Source organism: Puntigrus tetrazona, chromosome 3 (assembly GCF_018831695.1).
Source record: "Puntigrus tetrazona isolate hp1 chromosome 3, ASM1883169v1, whole genome shotgun sequence".
Lineage (NCBI taxonomy): Eukaryota > Metazoa > Chordata > Actinopteri > Cypriniformes > Cyprinidae > Puntigrus > Puntigrus tetrazona.
In genome coordinates, this window is record NC_056701.1 from 15,856,720 (window position 1) to 15,873,908 (window position 17,189).

General features: G+C 37.9%; 1 protein-coding gene across 5 annotated transcripts; it reads right to left on the reverse strand.

Moving 5' to 3' along the window:
* Positions 1-1,114: 1,114 nt before the first annotated feature.
* Positions 1,115-15,465, reverse strand: foxk1 (forkhead box K1). 5 transcript variants are annotated; one of them, XM_043230651.1, is made up of 10 exons: positions 14,551-15,459; positions 11,600-11,797; positions 8,328-8,484; positions 8,097-8,243; positions 7,817-8,010; positions 7,669-7,674; positions 6,555-6,721; positions 5,292-5,549; positions 4,972-5,190; positions 1,115-4,191 (listed from the first exon to the last, which is right to left on the reverse strand). In XM_043230651.1, the coding sequence occupies exons 1-10, from the start codon at positions 14,955-14,957 to the stop codon at positions 3,992-3,994; spliced, it is 1,953 nt and encodes a 650-aa protein (XP_043086586.1). In that variant the 5' UTR covers positions 14,958-15,459; the 3' UTR covers positions 1,115-3,991. The 5 variants fall into 5 exon arrangements, with proteins under 5 accessions (XP_043086586.1, XP_043086596.1, XP_043086608.1 ...); XM_043230661.1 differs by having other exon boundaries at positions 4,972-5,166; positions 14,551-15,456; XM_043230673.1 differs by lacking the exon at positions 4,972-5,190 and having other exon boundaries at positions 14,551-15,465.
* Positions 15,466-17,189: the final 1,724 nt, after the last annotated feature.

Sequence of the window (17,189 nt, forward strand, 5' to 3'; positions counted from 1 at the left end):
ACTTTGCATAGGATTTTCGTACTGTTGTTTAATATCGTATTTATAAATAACGTTAAGCAGAATAATCGGTGTACAAAATCATACAGGTAGAGTATTCCTGTCTTTCGTTGATTTTATGATATATGTTCCCCTTTTGCCAGTCGGCGTCAAAATAGTGTAACAAACGAAATCTTGGGGACCTTTAATGTGTCGAACATCTTCAGACAACAAACAGGCATATTGTATTCAATAAAATAGTCACAGAATATGAGCAGAATTTCGTATCCATGAGTAGAATATTAATGAAGGGGTTTGGTCCCCTCGAGAAAGATGTTCTTAAGAAACCGACATTAATCCAAATTCACCTTACATAACAAATAATATCCACAAGCAATAATCAACCAGTAAATCACTTCAAAGTAAACTTTAAGGCAAAAAAGTATTTTAATTATTAAAAAAATAGAATCAATATAAATGTACTTCAATTTCCCAATAATAATGTGCAAAACCCCAATTATATATATATCCCTGCCTTCTCTGCAACAAAATATGGAAATATATTGAACACAAAATTTCTAACATCTAACAAAACTACTGAAGGACTAACTACAATAAAAATTATTCTATAGTAGAGAAAGGCTTTTCAGTCTAAATGCATAATACTCTTCAACAGTTAAACAGATTTCAGAGTTATATGTAAACAAACTGTGCTTTATGTGCCATTAATGTCATTTAATTCAATTAATTTAATTAACTTAATAAAGACTCCACGGATTTGGTAAAATTAAATAAACCAGTGTCTGAGATCTTCATTGTATGTTCAAGCAGGCTGCAACTTTTTAATAGTTAACAGTTTGTTTCAGAAGAGTTCTGCCAGGACAGACTTGCAGTTTTTTTTGTGTGCACAGGGTTAGAAAGAGAGTTAATGCAATACAACTTTAAAAGCAAATTGTGATAAATTGAGAAACTATATCAAGCTCGGTACCCTGCATACAATAAAGACGGTAAGATTTAAATATTTAAAAATAAATTACATGAATGATAAAAGAAACGAAATGATGGTGGAGGGGCAGACAAAGCAATGCTTAAACCTTCATCCATGTGGAATCAAAACAGAAGATGCCATGATCACAGATTCATTTAAAAGATTAGCCAGTGAAGTATTTTTATTTATTCCAGATACACCATTGCATAAATTGCATGGACAGAAGCCCTCATACACTTTGTGTAGTTGAACACACATTAAAAAAACAGACAAATCTGCAGACATTTACATGTGCATGGCGTGATCTCACAAAGCAGACTGATTTGGGGTGTGTTTTGTGTACAATGCAAACTAGAGTCAAAAGAGAAAGAAACACCAACAATCAGTTTAAATTAGAAACGTTTAGTGTATAAACACTTGCATATGCTAATATGCACAACACGAAGCACAAAAGGAAATTATATATACACATTAAAAAAAAAAAAGTTGAATCTGTGATAAAAATACTCCATGGTTATATATGCGTACAGACACTGTGACAAATTGTGAAAACATTGATGAAAAAATATTTAGGCAGTGACCGCTAATTCTGTACGATAAGCACGTTAACAATGATGTTTTTTTCACCGTTCTATTGGTTATTCCATAACAATCTAAAAAAACCAAAAAAACATCTACATATGGATTTCTTTCATTAGTCAAGCAAAAAAAAAAAAAAATAATTCTTTTAAAATAATTATACTTCAGATGGATCAGTGGTTCATTTGTTGTGTTTATTAAAGCCCATGTGAGTACATGATACAAAGTCTTGTTTTTGCAGTGATATCTGCAACGTTTCAATCCAATTGTTCCTTCAAAGCTTTTAAGGGACAAAAATGAAAATGTGCTAAACATGCACTCACCCTCAGGCAATCCGAGGTTTCTTTCTTCATTGGAACAGATTTGGAGGAATTTAACATTACATCACTCGCCCACTTTCTCTGGAGTAAGCAATATAATCACATATTGGACTATATAACAGACAGCCAGTCTGAAGTTTGTTTCTTACAAACACTGCTTTTTGCTTGACAAGACAAGAGTCGTGTGGGCCGCCTGTGAATTATTGTGATGTTTAATCAGATGTTTGTCCTTCTGACAGCGTCCTTTCTCTCCAGAACATTTCTCCAAATCTGTTTAGATAAAGAAACTCTTGTACATCAGTCAGCAACTTTTCATTTTTTGTTAGAACCATTTCCTTTAAATCCACCAAAAGGCTTTTCTGTTTACCGACAGATTCCTCTTGATTTATGCATTAGTCGACTGAGCTGTAAGAAGTTTCAAAAAGTAAAAAAGCAGCTAAATTTAATCTCCGTCTTCTGTTATCATATTGCTCAGTCATTCCCAGTCACAACTTGATTCATCATCTCTAGACATTTTTTTTTTCTTACAATCTGTGTCCATTCAAACCTGCAAATAATTTTTTTAGCGACTAAGTTTGATGAAGTTTGTCGTCTTTAAAGTAGTACATCACAACGATTTTTAGTTTTATTTAGTCCTTAAAGAAGTGTAGCGCTAAGGCACTAATGTTGAGGATATGTATTTGGTCTGTTGAAGTTTCCATTTCTATGACAAAATCAACACTGTACGGCTGTCACTGTACAACTCCACTAGCATACAAAGAAGCTGACGTAAAGCTACTTTACTCCACATCTGTGGCGTGTATAATTTGCAACATACAAAGCGGTTACTGAATCCTGTTAGTGATTGTCTTGAAAACACATTCTAACAATATATATATATTTACTCTTCTCTTAGTAAAACTAGACAGACTCATTAAAGGCTGACTTTGTGTATATTACTAAAAAATAAGTTTCTTGAACTCTCAGAAAAAAATACTGAACATTCATTTAGTGGCTTCTGTGCCACAAGTGATCACAGACGGTCAGTGAAGAAACAGCCCCTGCAACAATCAATGTTATGAACAGTTACATTCCTAGGTCTGGAAAAGCATTTGGTTGACATCAGATACATCAGCAATGTATCGTGCGCTTGCATTCATCCGCTGATGCAATTGGGATTATGTTGCTTAAGGTATTTAGGGAGCAGAATTTTGGCCAAGTGCTTTTTCTTAAAGGTGACGGACAGATACAACCAAGCTACTTTAAATACGGTGAACTTACAGGGTTTTTTTTTTTTTTTAAAAACATGAAACGTCAAAAATGTATCTACAAACACATTCTAATGGTTTAATATGTTGTTTAGGTCAAAAGTGGGTGCCATGAGTCATAACAAACAAACAAACGGTACTTACATTCATCGAGTTCTTTTTAATCGTTTGCGCTAAACATAGACCAATTAAGAAATTAGCATTTTTCTAGACATTTCTCCTTGTAGTAAGCAAGCAAAGTAAGAATCCTCCACAGAAAAATATATTGTACACTATAATAATGTAGGTTAAAGGACTCCAGCTAGAAAAGGCCACTATTATATCTATTCATTTCTGCTTTGAGTTGTAACAATCTTGTTTCATCAAAGATAGCCTTTTTTTCGTTTTAAATAAATCCTCACAAAGGCCGCACAGGCGACTGCAGTGACGCACAGCTTCCTGTGACCCTTTTTATATACTGCTTCAATTCAGAGACACTCTTGGTCTCAGACCGTAATAGCTGCATAGGTATTGGTCCCACCCCATCCCGAAAAGAAGAAGTCTCTCATCAGCTGTACCTTGCGAGGAACTACCTGGGCGCACGTGCCTAGCTGGCGTCTTTAAGCACATGTACCTCTCTTCATACTTCTTTAAAATATTCCTACAAGATTAAAAACCCCTACAAAATTAAAACTGTGTGAGCATTGAATCGTAATGCTGCCAATGAATTTCCCCCCACGAAACAACAACCTCTTCTTACAAAGACATTCCATCAGTCACCCGCGCCGGGCGTTTACAAAACTCTTTAAAGAAAACCAAACACGTTTCCCTCAATATTGTTTAATGATATTGCGAGATGTGCTTTAGAGATCGGTCGTCGGCTCACTCGCTCACTCACTCGTTCATTCGCTGGCCTCTTGATTCATTGCAACTATTACAGGCTGAGGGACCGGAGCGACACTGTCCTCCTCCTTTTTGGGCCGCTTGGGTTCGGGCTCGTCGATGCTGGACTCGTCGGTTTCCATGCTGAAGGGCCTGTTGACCAGCACAGGGGGGGATGTCGAAGCCTGCGCAGCCAAGATCTGAAGAGGATTGGTAAAAGCTGAGGGCGAAGAGATGACAACACAAAGAAATTTGTTACAGGTCAGTGAGCACTAACTGGAAAAATTAAATAGGTCTAGTTTATAACTACACTGTGCTCTTTGTATTCATGTTGGTTTTGCATTTAAAATTTTGAAAAACTAATTGAATTAAAAAAGGAAAAAAATGACAACCAAGTTAATAGTAATATTAATATTAATATAATCATTTATCAATTGTTTTTAAATTACATTTGATCATTTTATATTTCAAATGTCATCCTTTAATATTTATAATTGTTTTTACATCGAAAATGGTACAGTTAGCAGGAAAGTGTTTATAAAAAGAATAAGTCAGAAAAGTTAAAAAAATATCAGTAAGTTTTGGGGAAGTGGCACCACATGACCTTTTACAACCCGACCTAACTAATCTTTTCCTTAAAAAAAAATTAATAATGTAATGTATATATAATTTTTTTTTTAATTGTACTAACATTTATAGTAATTTGAGTTATTTCCTTAATTAAATGAAAGAAACAAAAATAGCTAATATTTACAAATTGGTTGTTTATTGGTACATATTCAGGATATCCATATTCTGCATCCCTAATCCTACCCAAAACCTAAACTTAACACCTAACTTACTATCTATTATCAAGCAGCACATTAGAGGTTTAGTGAGGCAAAAGTCATATTTAAGAGTTTGTTAATAGTGAGAATTAGACCATAAAATACAGTGTGACTGTAAATGACCATGTACTTTAAATTTCAAATTCACAAGCTTCAGAACAATGCACACATACCATAAGCACTGGCTGGTACACTGGCGACAGGAAGAGCATGTTTGCCATTCTGACTAATGGTCTGCACAGGAAGCTGGTGCATGGCACTCTGCTGGACAACAGTGTAGCTCTGCTGCCCCCTATTGGACGAGCTTATGTGACTCCCTACAGCCTGAATAACTCTACTGCCAACCACAGGCATCTCCTCCACTGCACCTACACAGACCACAGACGGAAAGACTGTTCACAGAGAGTGCACATTTTAAAGATTGGGTATCCATGTAAGATTTTGCTAATTTATTTTTGCAATAAAGAAAGAAAGAAGAAATGTGTTCTTGTACCTCTTTGATCTCCGGGTCCCTCTCCAGAGCCTGATGAGGTGGTGTTAGCCAGGATATAGCCATTGGGGGAGCTGGTCGAGGTGGTCACTACACGAACCATGGTGACAGCTGGCGCCTGCTGCACCACATGGATGGCCTGACCAGAGGCCTGGGAGGAGCTAATGATGGAGGCCGGCATGTAAGCCACAGGCTTGGGTATCGCGGCTGAGGACTGAGGTGGCACGGCCATGATTACAGGCTGAGCGCTCACTGGAGAGCCTGAGAGACGAGAGGAATCATAGAGAGTCTGAGAAAATATATTCAGGGCTTGAGAAGTGAATGTGAATTAGTAGCTTGCCAAGATTGCACAGATAGAAAAGTAGTTAGCTACACCAAGTTATCTTACACACACACACACACACACACACACACACACACACACACACCATTACAAATAAAACCAAAACAAAAGAGGCATAAAGGCATAAAATTACAGCATAAAATAACATGAATACATGATTCAAATTCAACAAGCAAACAAAAATCACCTGTATATAATAACTGTTTTGTGTTGTTTTTATTATCAGTTAATAATTCACATAAGATTACACAACTACTATAAAGTATTAGAAATCGTAAACGGATACTAACAGTACATTCATGTTAAGCAGCATACGCTATCTCTATCATCTGCTTAACTGTCAGCTGCTGAAGTATTATAAATTAATATGGGATATGTATAAATATAGTATATTCATGTAAAGAAATACACAGTACACAAAAAATCTCAGCTCTGTAACTGTTTATATCATTGCAAAATATTAATATTGATCAAACACCACTATTTAAAATTCAATTCACTTTTATTTGTATAGCGGTTTTCACCATACAAATCAAGGCAAAGCACCTTTACAGAAGTTGGAGATATATATATATATATATAAAAAATAAAACATACAGTACATTTACGTACACTTATGTATTTACACACATCTTGCTGTTGAACTGTTGTGAAAACGCAGTATCATATGAGTAGCAGTGTGTTATAAGCAGTGTGTATATTCTGTGTGTGTGTGTGTGTGTGTGTGTGTGTGTGTATATACACAAATACATACATAAATACATACACGCACTGTGTCACAAATCCTAACTGCCTGTTTTTTCTTTGTATGTTTCATTGCTAAATGACGTGGCTCTTTATATAAAAGTTGGATATACAAGTACGTCCAACTTTATGCAATCCGTCAGTCAGTACTGCAGTGCTATGAAAGGAAACACGCTCACCTGGTGCACTCTGGGAGTATCGGTACTCTGGCACAGAAGCAAGCTTAGAACCAAAGTCATGCTCATGAGACACTGGTGATCCTTCCCGTGACAGACACTCAGGGGTCTGGAGGCCGCTCGAGTGAGGAGAGAGAAGGCCGGAGTGGGTGGGAGATGCTGGAGCACTCCTGAAATCAACACAATGTGTCAGTCATACGCCACATAAAAAATGTCTGTGAACACATGCTGTGCTACACATACATGTTCAGATGTTACTCGCAAAGCAGGGTCCAAAAATAACTTTTTGCCTCACCTGCCTAAATTGTACGGCAACATTTTCCAGCGTAAAAAAAAAAGGTGCAGAGACAACTTTCAAAAAGAACTTCAACTTCAACATTACATCAAAAAACTTTTTGTTTGTGTGAACTACTACTTTCCACTATGGATACAGATCTCAAGATCTCTTCAGATCTCTTGACAGTTTAACAGGGGAGCCTAAGCTTAGTAACCAAAAACTGCCCTTTAGATTTACCCAAAGCAAATGATATCTCATATTTAACCACTATAGAGACATCAGAAGATCTGGATGAGGTAAGGATGCTTCATGAGCTGAACGCTCGCTGACGCCCTGGAGCTCACGTCTCGGAAAATGTAGATTAGTACAGTTATGCATTTCTTTGTAAATACATTTTTAAATAGACATTATGAGCTAACAGCATATTTGAAGACTACACAAGTACAAGTACAAGCAATTCTCACCTAAAAAAGCTCTTGAAACTTTCATGACACAAAACATTTACTATTTGTAAAATGTATTATTTATAATATTTTATTTGATTTGGGAATCTGCCATGACTCTCTATGTTTACATGCAACCAAATAATCAGTTTTTAACTTGGACTGATGGCTCAATTAGACTAAAAAGCCTTCATGTAAACACCTTAATCGATCCAAATTAGCTTGATTGGAATAAAAAAAAAAAAAACAACAGTTAATTTTGGACCCAAGTTTAATGCAAGAGTATACAGAGTGTTAAAAGCAGAGAGCATAAGGGTGGCTGTGACTGATGCTGCTTTATCAAATGGCTCCTTAACAAACAAATGACACGGATCAAATACAAAGAGGCGACACTTACTTCGTTCTGCCCAGTGAAGAAACAGACAGAAGGGGAATAAAAGGGGAAACAGAATAGGCTAAGCAGGCTTCTATTACATTAGAAAGTGTGAGTGTTATAAGGGGACAGAGGGTGAGTGCAGGGTTAGTGGGGGTCTGAGATGTCTCACCTTGAGGACATCGGGCCAAAGGGTGTGCGGAAACAGGACACTCCTCTCTGCCGGCGCTTTCTGAAGGCCTGCTCCACCAACTTGGACTCTGAAGAGGGGTCCACACGCCAGAACGAACCTTTTCCTGGCTCTTCCTGCGAGCGTGGCACTTTAATAAAGTAGCGGTTCAGAGATAGGTTGTGTCTAATGGAGTTCTGAAGTGAAATGAGATTAAGAGAACGCAAATTAGCGCACAAACATGACAGGCAAAGTAACCACAATATTTAGCAAATAACCCTACCTGCCAGCCTTTGTCGGCCGTCCTGTAGTAGGGGTAATGCTTGGTGATGTGAGCGTAGATGCCACTTAGTGTTAGCTGTCTGTCAGGGGCAGACGAGATGGCCTGGACTATCAGCTGAGCGTACGAGTATGGAGGTTTGGACTCATCCTAAAGGAATAGCGGACAGTGAGTCTCGGGAACGAACGCACTGATATTGATGGCGAAACGCGTTATGCTTCTAAAGGCTCTTACCTTAGGACTGTCTCCTCCTGTGGCTTCAGTGCGCTGTTCTGACACAGCTTTGGCTGCATACTCTGCTGCCAGCTGGAGATCTGAGGTGATGTTGCGCCCGTAGCGGTATCCTGAGGAGCCTGCACCCCGAGGACTCGCTGGGCAGGAATTGGGAACACTGGGTAGAGAACATATGGGCATAAAGGTGTGAAAACATCATCTATAACAGTACAAGAAGACTGCATCAGAAAATTAAGGAATATGTCTATATATTAATATATTCCAATTAAACGTTAAGGCTTAAAATCTTTAGAGCTCACCAAAGTAACATTTATTTAATTAAAAAACCCCTCCAATTATAATATTACATTATATAACTGTGAAATGATCATCCATAAAGCACTGCTACAAAAAAATGTCTGCTTTTTAACTTTCTTTAACTTTCTTACTTTCCTACTAAGTTAAGTGTGTCGGTTTGAACACGTTTCCTGTTTGTTTATACTGAGGGACATGTTGAATTGACTGCCTGTGGTAACAAACTGACAGCAGATTACACACACGCACGCTGAAATCAAGCCACAACATCATAACCCATATAATAACTCCTGTTATGCACCTGACATGAAAAACAATGTGCCAATAGGTGGCCGTGTGCTCTACAAACCCAGCCATTCAGATAAACAAACAAAATAATTACTGAGCCAAAAGCCACAGGGTTTCCGAAATGTAATGATAATAACTCTATTATTTAGACTGATAGTGGCAGAAAGACATCCTGAGCAATGCTATTTTAAGGCTGTCGTTTATTGTCAACAGCTCGGTAAGTCTCCCATAACACAGACACACCCCACCATTCCTTCACTCGCCGTGTTATTTTTTACTGCTGGCTTTCTGACAGCAGGGCACAACAGAGAGCTCAGATAAGGCTGTTGTGCTGCAGGCTCCATTGTGTTGTGCGGGCAGAGACAAGCAGGCCTCTCTCAGCGGCCGGCCGGGGGAAGGCAATTGTGTGCATGAGGGCACAGCGGGCGGGGTGCTTTGGGTTGAAGTCCAGTCCTGAGGCAGCATTTTCACAACAGCTGGACCGTGTTAAAAAAACAACTTGAGGACAAGCAAAAAATACAGCTCGAAAACTCTATACAAAAAAAAAAAAAAAAAAAAAAAAAAAGCCAATGCCAATTAAATATAGGAATAAATCAATAAAATTATTCAAAAAAGCAATATATATGTCCTAGTTAAAAATAAACACTAATTTTCATTTTTTTGTTTTATTTTTAATTAGGACATATATATATACATACATACACACATATATATATATATATATATATATATATATATATGCATTTTGGGTTATATTTATATTTACTGTCCAAAAGCCTGACACAGTTTACTGGGTTTGACGTGATGAGCTTATTTGAAATATGTTTTGGCTCAACAAATACACATTATGCAATGCATTTATATTAAAAGCAATAACAAGCCACCACTTTTAGTGCTACTCAAGTTCAAAACATACTGTAGTATAAACAGTGAAGGTTGTTGAAACACAGCCACGTGATTCCAAAGGGTCATGTGAAGCAATGATTTACAGAAGACAACTATTTAACCTATTGATCATTAACCCACTTAACTAACAGAAATCTTTTCTGAATCAAAAAATTATTTAACCCAACATTTAGTTTTATTGGTAGCATTTTTTTACAATAAGGTTTAAATGATTGACATTATCCAATACATTATGTAAATATGAACTAAGAATGAATGAAAAACATTTATGCTAATTTCTATAGTGTAAGTTATCATTTAAAGGACTGAGGTTGGTAAAATTTTAATCATTAACACTTATTCAAAATTTAGTATTTAACTGATAAGTAGTGGGTGTAAGAATATTTACATGATTACAAAATATTTAAAATAAATGCTGTCCTTATGAACTGCTTAAACATCGATATTAAGAAATGTTTCTTGAGCAGCACATGTGACACTGAAGATTGGAGTAATGATGCCATCACTGCATTTTAAAATATACTAACAAATAAAGTTCTTAGCTGTAGCCTAATAATATTTCACAATTTTACTGTATATAAATAATAAATCAATAAATGCAGCCTTACTGAGCATAACATACATCTTAACAAAACCTTCTTTTATTTTATGGACCTCAAACCTTTGGAAGACAGTGAATAATATAAATGTATATAAATTAAGACTACTTAATGTGTTATAAACAAACACCATTTAACAGTGAACAGCACTATTTTATAACACTAATAAAAACTGTTAAAAAGTTGTTCAAATGTTAGTGCATAATAAACTAAGCTCATTGTAAAGTGCTATCACCTCATCAAAATGATTCTGAAATTCACGTAAAAATATATATAATAAAAATTAATGCAGCAGGAAACCAGTGAAGTCAAATATGTGCAGAGGAGAGGCTGATACTGCTGCTTGTACTGTACATGGCAGTTGTTCAAGCAGCTCCGTGTGAGTGGAATTCAAAGCTTTACGCACATCTGCTGTTTGTGCAGCAGGCTGACAATCTGGGAAATATCCCTAATCTATCACTTCACACAGACTGTATCCTACGAGAGAAAAATACTACAGTGCAGCTCCAATGCTTGTAGAGCTGAATAGAAGGAAATATTCCTCCCAGTAAGGGAAGAGGAATCAGGAAGGACAAAAAGCATGTGTCTGTTTGTGTTGGGTGTAGGAGCAGTCCAAGGAGTGGGATGAGGGGGGTGTTTGGAGGCCTCGGAAAAAGGAAACTATCTGTGGCTCAAAACACCAAACCACAACACTTTCTGACCGACCAATCAGAGAGCTCCAAGCTCAGCACATGCCATATATGGTATGTGCACACAGCATGCTCGCTTTGAGAGCCACACGTGGTGCAGAAGAGCAGAGAGGCCACCAGGGGCAGACTTTTCTCACCACTACATACACAATGAAGCCTGATAAATTAAAACAGCCATCAAAATCAACCATCTCCCATTGCATGCAAATTCTGACGCTTCGGCATAATTGCAGGATCGTACTTTAGAAACGTATTCAAATTTGACTTTTTTTAAATAGTCATAATAATGGCAATATGCAAAACCTATTGTTGTGTTGTCCAATTATTGATCATCGGTTCAATAGCGCATATATTTCTACTGTTTTGTAGGGGCGATACATTACTGTGTTGCAAGCTTTTTTTTTTTTTTTTTTTTTAATTTGTCTGCATTTCAGCAACAACATAAGAACACAATCAACTTTCAAAATGAAGCGGTACTCTAATGAAACAGTCGTACCTAATAGTTCCTGTTGGTGAAGGCAAGGGACTCATCATACTTCTGAAGTCATTTTCAGGAATGCTGATTTTCAGCGGAGAGATCTGAGGGTAAAGGGGTCTCACAGGGGATACAGGAGCCTCCTCCTTCTGTGTATCCTTGTGGTACAGCGCCGTAAACTGAATCTTTATCACTGTACTGGGAAATCGAAATGTGCACCTGTAGAGAAGAATACAGACATGAGACATAAAAGTAGATTTTTTTTTTTTGAGACCAGTGCTAATACGTAGAAAGTGCTTTTCATCCTTTAAAACTTGCAAACCAACAAACACACTAACTTTTGACATACTGTTTAAAAGTTGGGTGGTGGTTTAGATGGTCAGTTAGATTTTTTTTCATGTTTTTGAAAGTTTCTTATACATCGATCACAACAATACTTCATGTTTCAAAATGTCATTCATGTGATGCAAAGCTGAATTTCACTCCATCACTCTTCATTCTAATTTGCTAAATGCAACTGATTTTAAATTAGTTGTGCTGCAAAGTATTTTTTCAAGATTCTTTCAAAAAAATTTAATCTTTTGTAGTATTATAAATGTCCAGCCACATCTGTCACTGCACATTTACTGAATGAATATTATTTTCTTTGAGGGAAAAAAAAACAAACACTTACTGACCCTGCATTTTTGAACTGTACTTGATTTCTGACCATAGACTAATAACAATGTTTTGAGACTGTTAGCAAACTGAAGAGATTTCCCCAGCACACTTCATTAACAGCAGCCCCAAAGCTCACAGATGATCTCCATACTGCTATACATGTCCTTGAGCCACTAAAAAGGTTTGTATGGCATTTTAGATTGATAATCAAACCTTTACTTCGCAATTAAAGAGAATACATGGATGGTGAACAAAAGACAAAAGAAATCTTAGTGAAAACTCTAATTACGTAACCGATAGGCTATGGTTCCGCTTGGGACCAACAAACTGAACTTTCGAGTAAAAATGAACTGTCCCTTTCACCCCTTCTCTCAGTTTTTGAACTGTCGACAGAGAGAATGATGAATTGGTGCACCGCCTCCACTGGACGTATTTACACAAGTGCTGCACCAGGAAGCCACATTTAACGCTACAGCATACACACTGCAGTTGTTTTGAATGGCTGGCTTGGCATGCGCCCATTATGGGTTCAGTCTGTCCGTGTTTTCACAGCGGTCTGCAGGAATAGTCGCTCTGACCTCCATGACAACAAGCTCCACAGATCTATTCTGCATTGATAAGACAGATGGCACACACCGAGTCACGGTAAAAGCAACTCGGATAAGAACGGGGAAGCCAAATAGCGATTTTAATAAAAATCACCAAGAGCTGAACTCTAGCCACAACATCGCTGTTCAGCACATCTACGCAGAGACCTTCTGTCTGATCTAGTTAACTAGTTTATCCACTTCTCAATCATTAGTGTTTATGTTTGAGACTAAAACTGTCAATGGCACGAGAACTGCTTTCATACTGATTACTGATAATGAAACTGCTTTACTCGTGGTATCAAAAACATCTCATTTAGAAGGACCATCAGCTACTCAGATTGGTTTTCTAATGGTGATTGCTACCAAGATAAATACTGCTGAACTTAGTGTAAAAGCAAAACAGCAACTAAAACATGCTGCAACATGTTTTAGTAAATTCAAATGTATATTTTAAATGCAAGATTTAAACACTTCAATACTTTTTTTTACAATTTGTTTTAATAAACTCAAACGTGAAATCAGATTTCAAACGTTTTAAACACAAATAGTTAACTATAAATGCCAAAATCCTAAAGTCACAGAAATGATTTGAACTTAACTCTTTATACCGTCAAACGTAATAATTGTTTAAAACAAAGCTAAATAGAAATAAGATTTCACGAGGACTGTGTACAAACGATGCAATATTACTTCTCAAAGATAGTTGTTCGAAGTGCTTCATTATAGTATTATTAGGTTTTCCCCTTTGTTCTTTGTCTGCAGAAGATCATAAAGTGGTTACTACTGATATGTGTCATAAATGCGGCCTGTATCTCACATCTGCCCACAAAATCATGCGGCGGATCCAAGCTCCGTTGTGCACACAGTTCCTGTGGTCGTAATGTGAAATTTTTACTCTTCATGTTTGTATTTTAACCCGTCTTGAGTACCGACCTCATCAAAACAAACACTACAATAAAACAATAAAATATTGAAAATCCAGATCCACTGACAGATCCAGATCCGGGGCCTACGGGGATACTTGAGCCAAAAATGAAAAATGTGTTATTGTTTACATGCCCTCGTGTTATTCCAAACTTGCATTTCTTCAATGGAACACAATAGGATCGAGACCGAACTGACAGCCTCGGTCAACATTTCCTGTGAAAAACAAAGTTGTAGAAATACACAGAAGGAAAAAAAAGTCATAACATGAGGGTGAGGAAATTATGCCCCAACTGTAATTTTGTGTGAACTACTTTGACTCATCCACACTCTTACAAATTAAGGCTCCAAAAGGGTGTTTGTGCAGAGATGGTCCGTTTTGTTTCTGCAAAGAACCTTTCAGCGAACAGTTCCTAAAAGAACCATTTTGACCTAAAATAGCTTTTTTTGCACCGAAAAGCTTCCACGGATGTTTAAGGTTCTTCACAGGACCGAGGACATTTATTTTTAAGAGCATACTACACTCACAACAGCAGATCAATGCACACACTGTCAGATTATCCGGAGCCAAAACAAGTTTGTAGCCGTTGCATTTTTACGTTGCACCATAAATTGCAAGCACCCCGAAGTCGGTTTCTGACAGTTCTCGTATTCTCTACCTAGCATGCAGTTTAGTCGGATTATGCAGGCGCTGCATTAAGCAGGTTAATTTAATCTCTTGTATGTCTAGCGCATTCGCTCTCCAAGTCTGGCCACGGGAGCTAATGTAAGGAAACAGATCTCATTTTAGTAACTTACTCCCTCGGCAGGAGAAGTGGAGGTGCGCCTCTCCTCTGGAAAACGCCATCGACAAACACACCGTTCTTGCCGAGACAGCGTAGGTAGAAATGCGGCTCCTCGAAGTTGATCTGCAGATGTCTCCTGGATATGAAGCTCGAGTGGCCCATGTTGACATCCACGGAGCCGTGCGACGAATTCCGCCCGACGGTGACCGTCCTCTGGCGCATGGCGAACTCGAAGTCCCTGCCTTCCAGGCGAGCGAGGGCCTGCGACGGAGGGGAGAGGGACATGGATGATGTGATTCCGGGCGAAGTCGAGGAGGAAAGCGTGTACACCGGCGGCACAGAAACAGCCACCGGGCTACAAGGCGCAGATTTGAGCGCCAGCAGGGCTCTCGCTCCGGTATCATCCCCTAAATCAGCCATTTTGTTGAAAAACACAGAGGGGATTGCAAGCGCAACGGCTATGTGTTGGCAGGGTTCACCGTGTTGCTGTTGGTGGTGGTAGTCAAAACATGGAGATGGCGCGTGGAAAACACGTCACGGATTAACGGACCGGAGCGGGGCGCGATTTAAACCCTCGTTTACTTTTCATTAGTTTTAAAAACCCTTAGCCTCAAGCAGAGCGACACCGTTTCGATTTTTTCGCGAAGTTCATCTAAGGTGTTTATTTTCCCCCGACCGCTTTCGCAGGGCGTACACTAAGCTCTCTGGCAAATTAAAGGTTAATATTGTTGCAGTTCCTGGAACCGGACGACACGTGCGTTACATGTGGCAACGAAAAAGAGGCACATTTGACGTCGAATGCACGCGTGCTCGCTCGGACAGTTACTAAATACAGGCGAAATTTGACGGCTTGCGTTTCTCGGTCGGTGTGAAAAGCATTTTGGAAGGTCAAAATAATGTGACGTGGTTTGAGGGGTGACGTCACGGCGCATCGACCATTCTGCGCCCTTTCTGTTTATAAACAGAGAAAGAACAAGGCAGAGGCAAACCCCGGATGACGGAGTGCCCGGATGCTGGAGTTTCACAAGGACGCGCTGAAATTAGGCTGAAGATACGCGCAGTTTCGCTTGTCAACACAAGGTGTCTGTCTTCACTAGTGTATCCACAATTGTTTTCGAACCACAAAATAAAACCGAGAGAGAGAGAAAAACACGCACCAAGCCACCCAGACACACACACAGCGAATTCGGCTTTCTGTTACTTGCCTTTGAAAAGGCAGAATAATTTAAGTAAATAGTTATTCATTTTAATATATAATAATGTAATTTTTTTCTGCAGTCAAGAGGGGAAAGTACATTGTGTAATTACAGCGCTAGCAAGGCCAGCATCTCATCTCATTTCTTCACCTTCTCGCTGTTCTGCATTCAGTTATTGTCCAACCATTTAATGCACATTTAAAGTTTATTCTCTTGATAATTTTACAATTTTATCAACTTTACAAAATCTTTTACTTAGTGCCTTATGTGAGGCTAAGTGTACAGCTGGGGAATGCATGAGGGTATAAAGTGACCTGTAAGAACTCCAGTGAGCGGTGTAATAAACTTTTGTATTATTTTCAGAATATTACCGTCAGTAAGGACTACAAATACTCGGCATGCCTGGCCTTCTGGCTTATTTTACCAAAACCTAATAGTCTTTGCTGTCGTTATCATTTTCATGGGCTTCTTTTATATTTGAAACCGAAATCAGGCAAAGGTTTGTCTTGCCATCTCAGAAAAAGAGATCATGAAAAATAATGAAGACTTTCTAGGGCAAAATCAAAAATTTAGACTGTTGGGAGTTGAGTCAGCAGGAAGTGGGAAGGAAAAAAATTGCTGCCTGATTTCCCAAAACATGTCTTGCAACAAAGGTCTTGACCTTAAAGGCTTCAAAATGCACTAGGTTTGGTTAAACTTAAGTTACATGTGCAAATTCTCAGATGCCACAGAAAGACAAGAACATTTTTAAATATGAAATGAGGAAAATGCCTTAATGAAGGATGGAATTACAGCTGCTTACATCACATTCAGTGCTGAAGTCAACGGAAAATATTCAATGCAGCAGTAACTAAAACACCATGTCTAATTATACATACTCATATGACTACTATTATTTAATAATATAGTAATTCATTCATTTGATAAAGCGGGTAAACAAACAATACTACTTCAGGAGAATCCTAATGAAATTTCATTACCATAACACAATACATTTACATAGTGAGTTAGTCTTAATTTAAACGTTAAAAGTACAGAGAAAAAAAACATTATATAATACATCATATAATATGAATCAATTACACATGGGCCTATGATTAGTGTGATTAAATGTATGCCCCATTTTGGCGAAATAACTGCCAATGCTAATATGTGTTCTATACTGGTGGTTATCAGAGCATGGCAGTCCAATTAAGGCTGTAAGTGGAATGAAAACAATCTCTTCCTGTTTAGTCTTCATTGGCAACAAATGCAGGACACTGGATTTAGTTTTATGAGCTTTCTGGTGCAATCGATAACGAAATGACTTTTTTTCCACAAAGTATTTCTCACATGGCCACATTTTCTGCACTAAAATAATTCTGATAATATGACAGAAAAGAACGTCACCTCTGCTTTACCGTACAATGTACATATACAGTAAATGATTTAATTGTTTTTAATTTAATATGACATG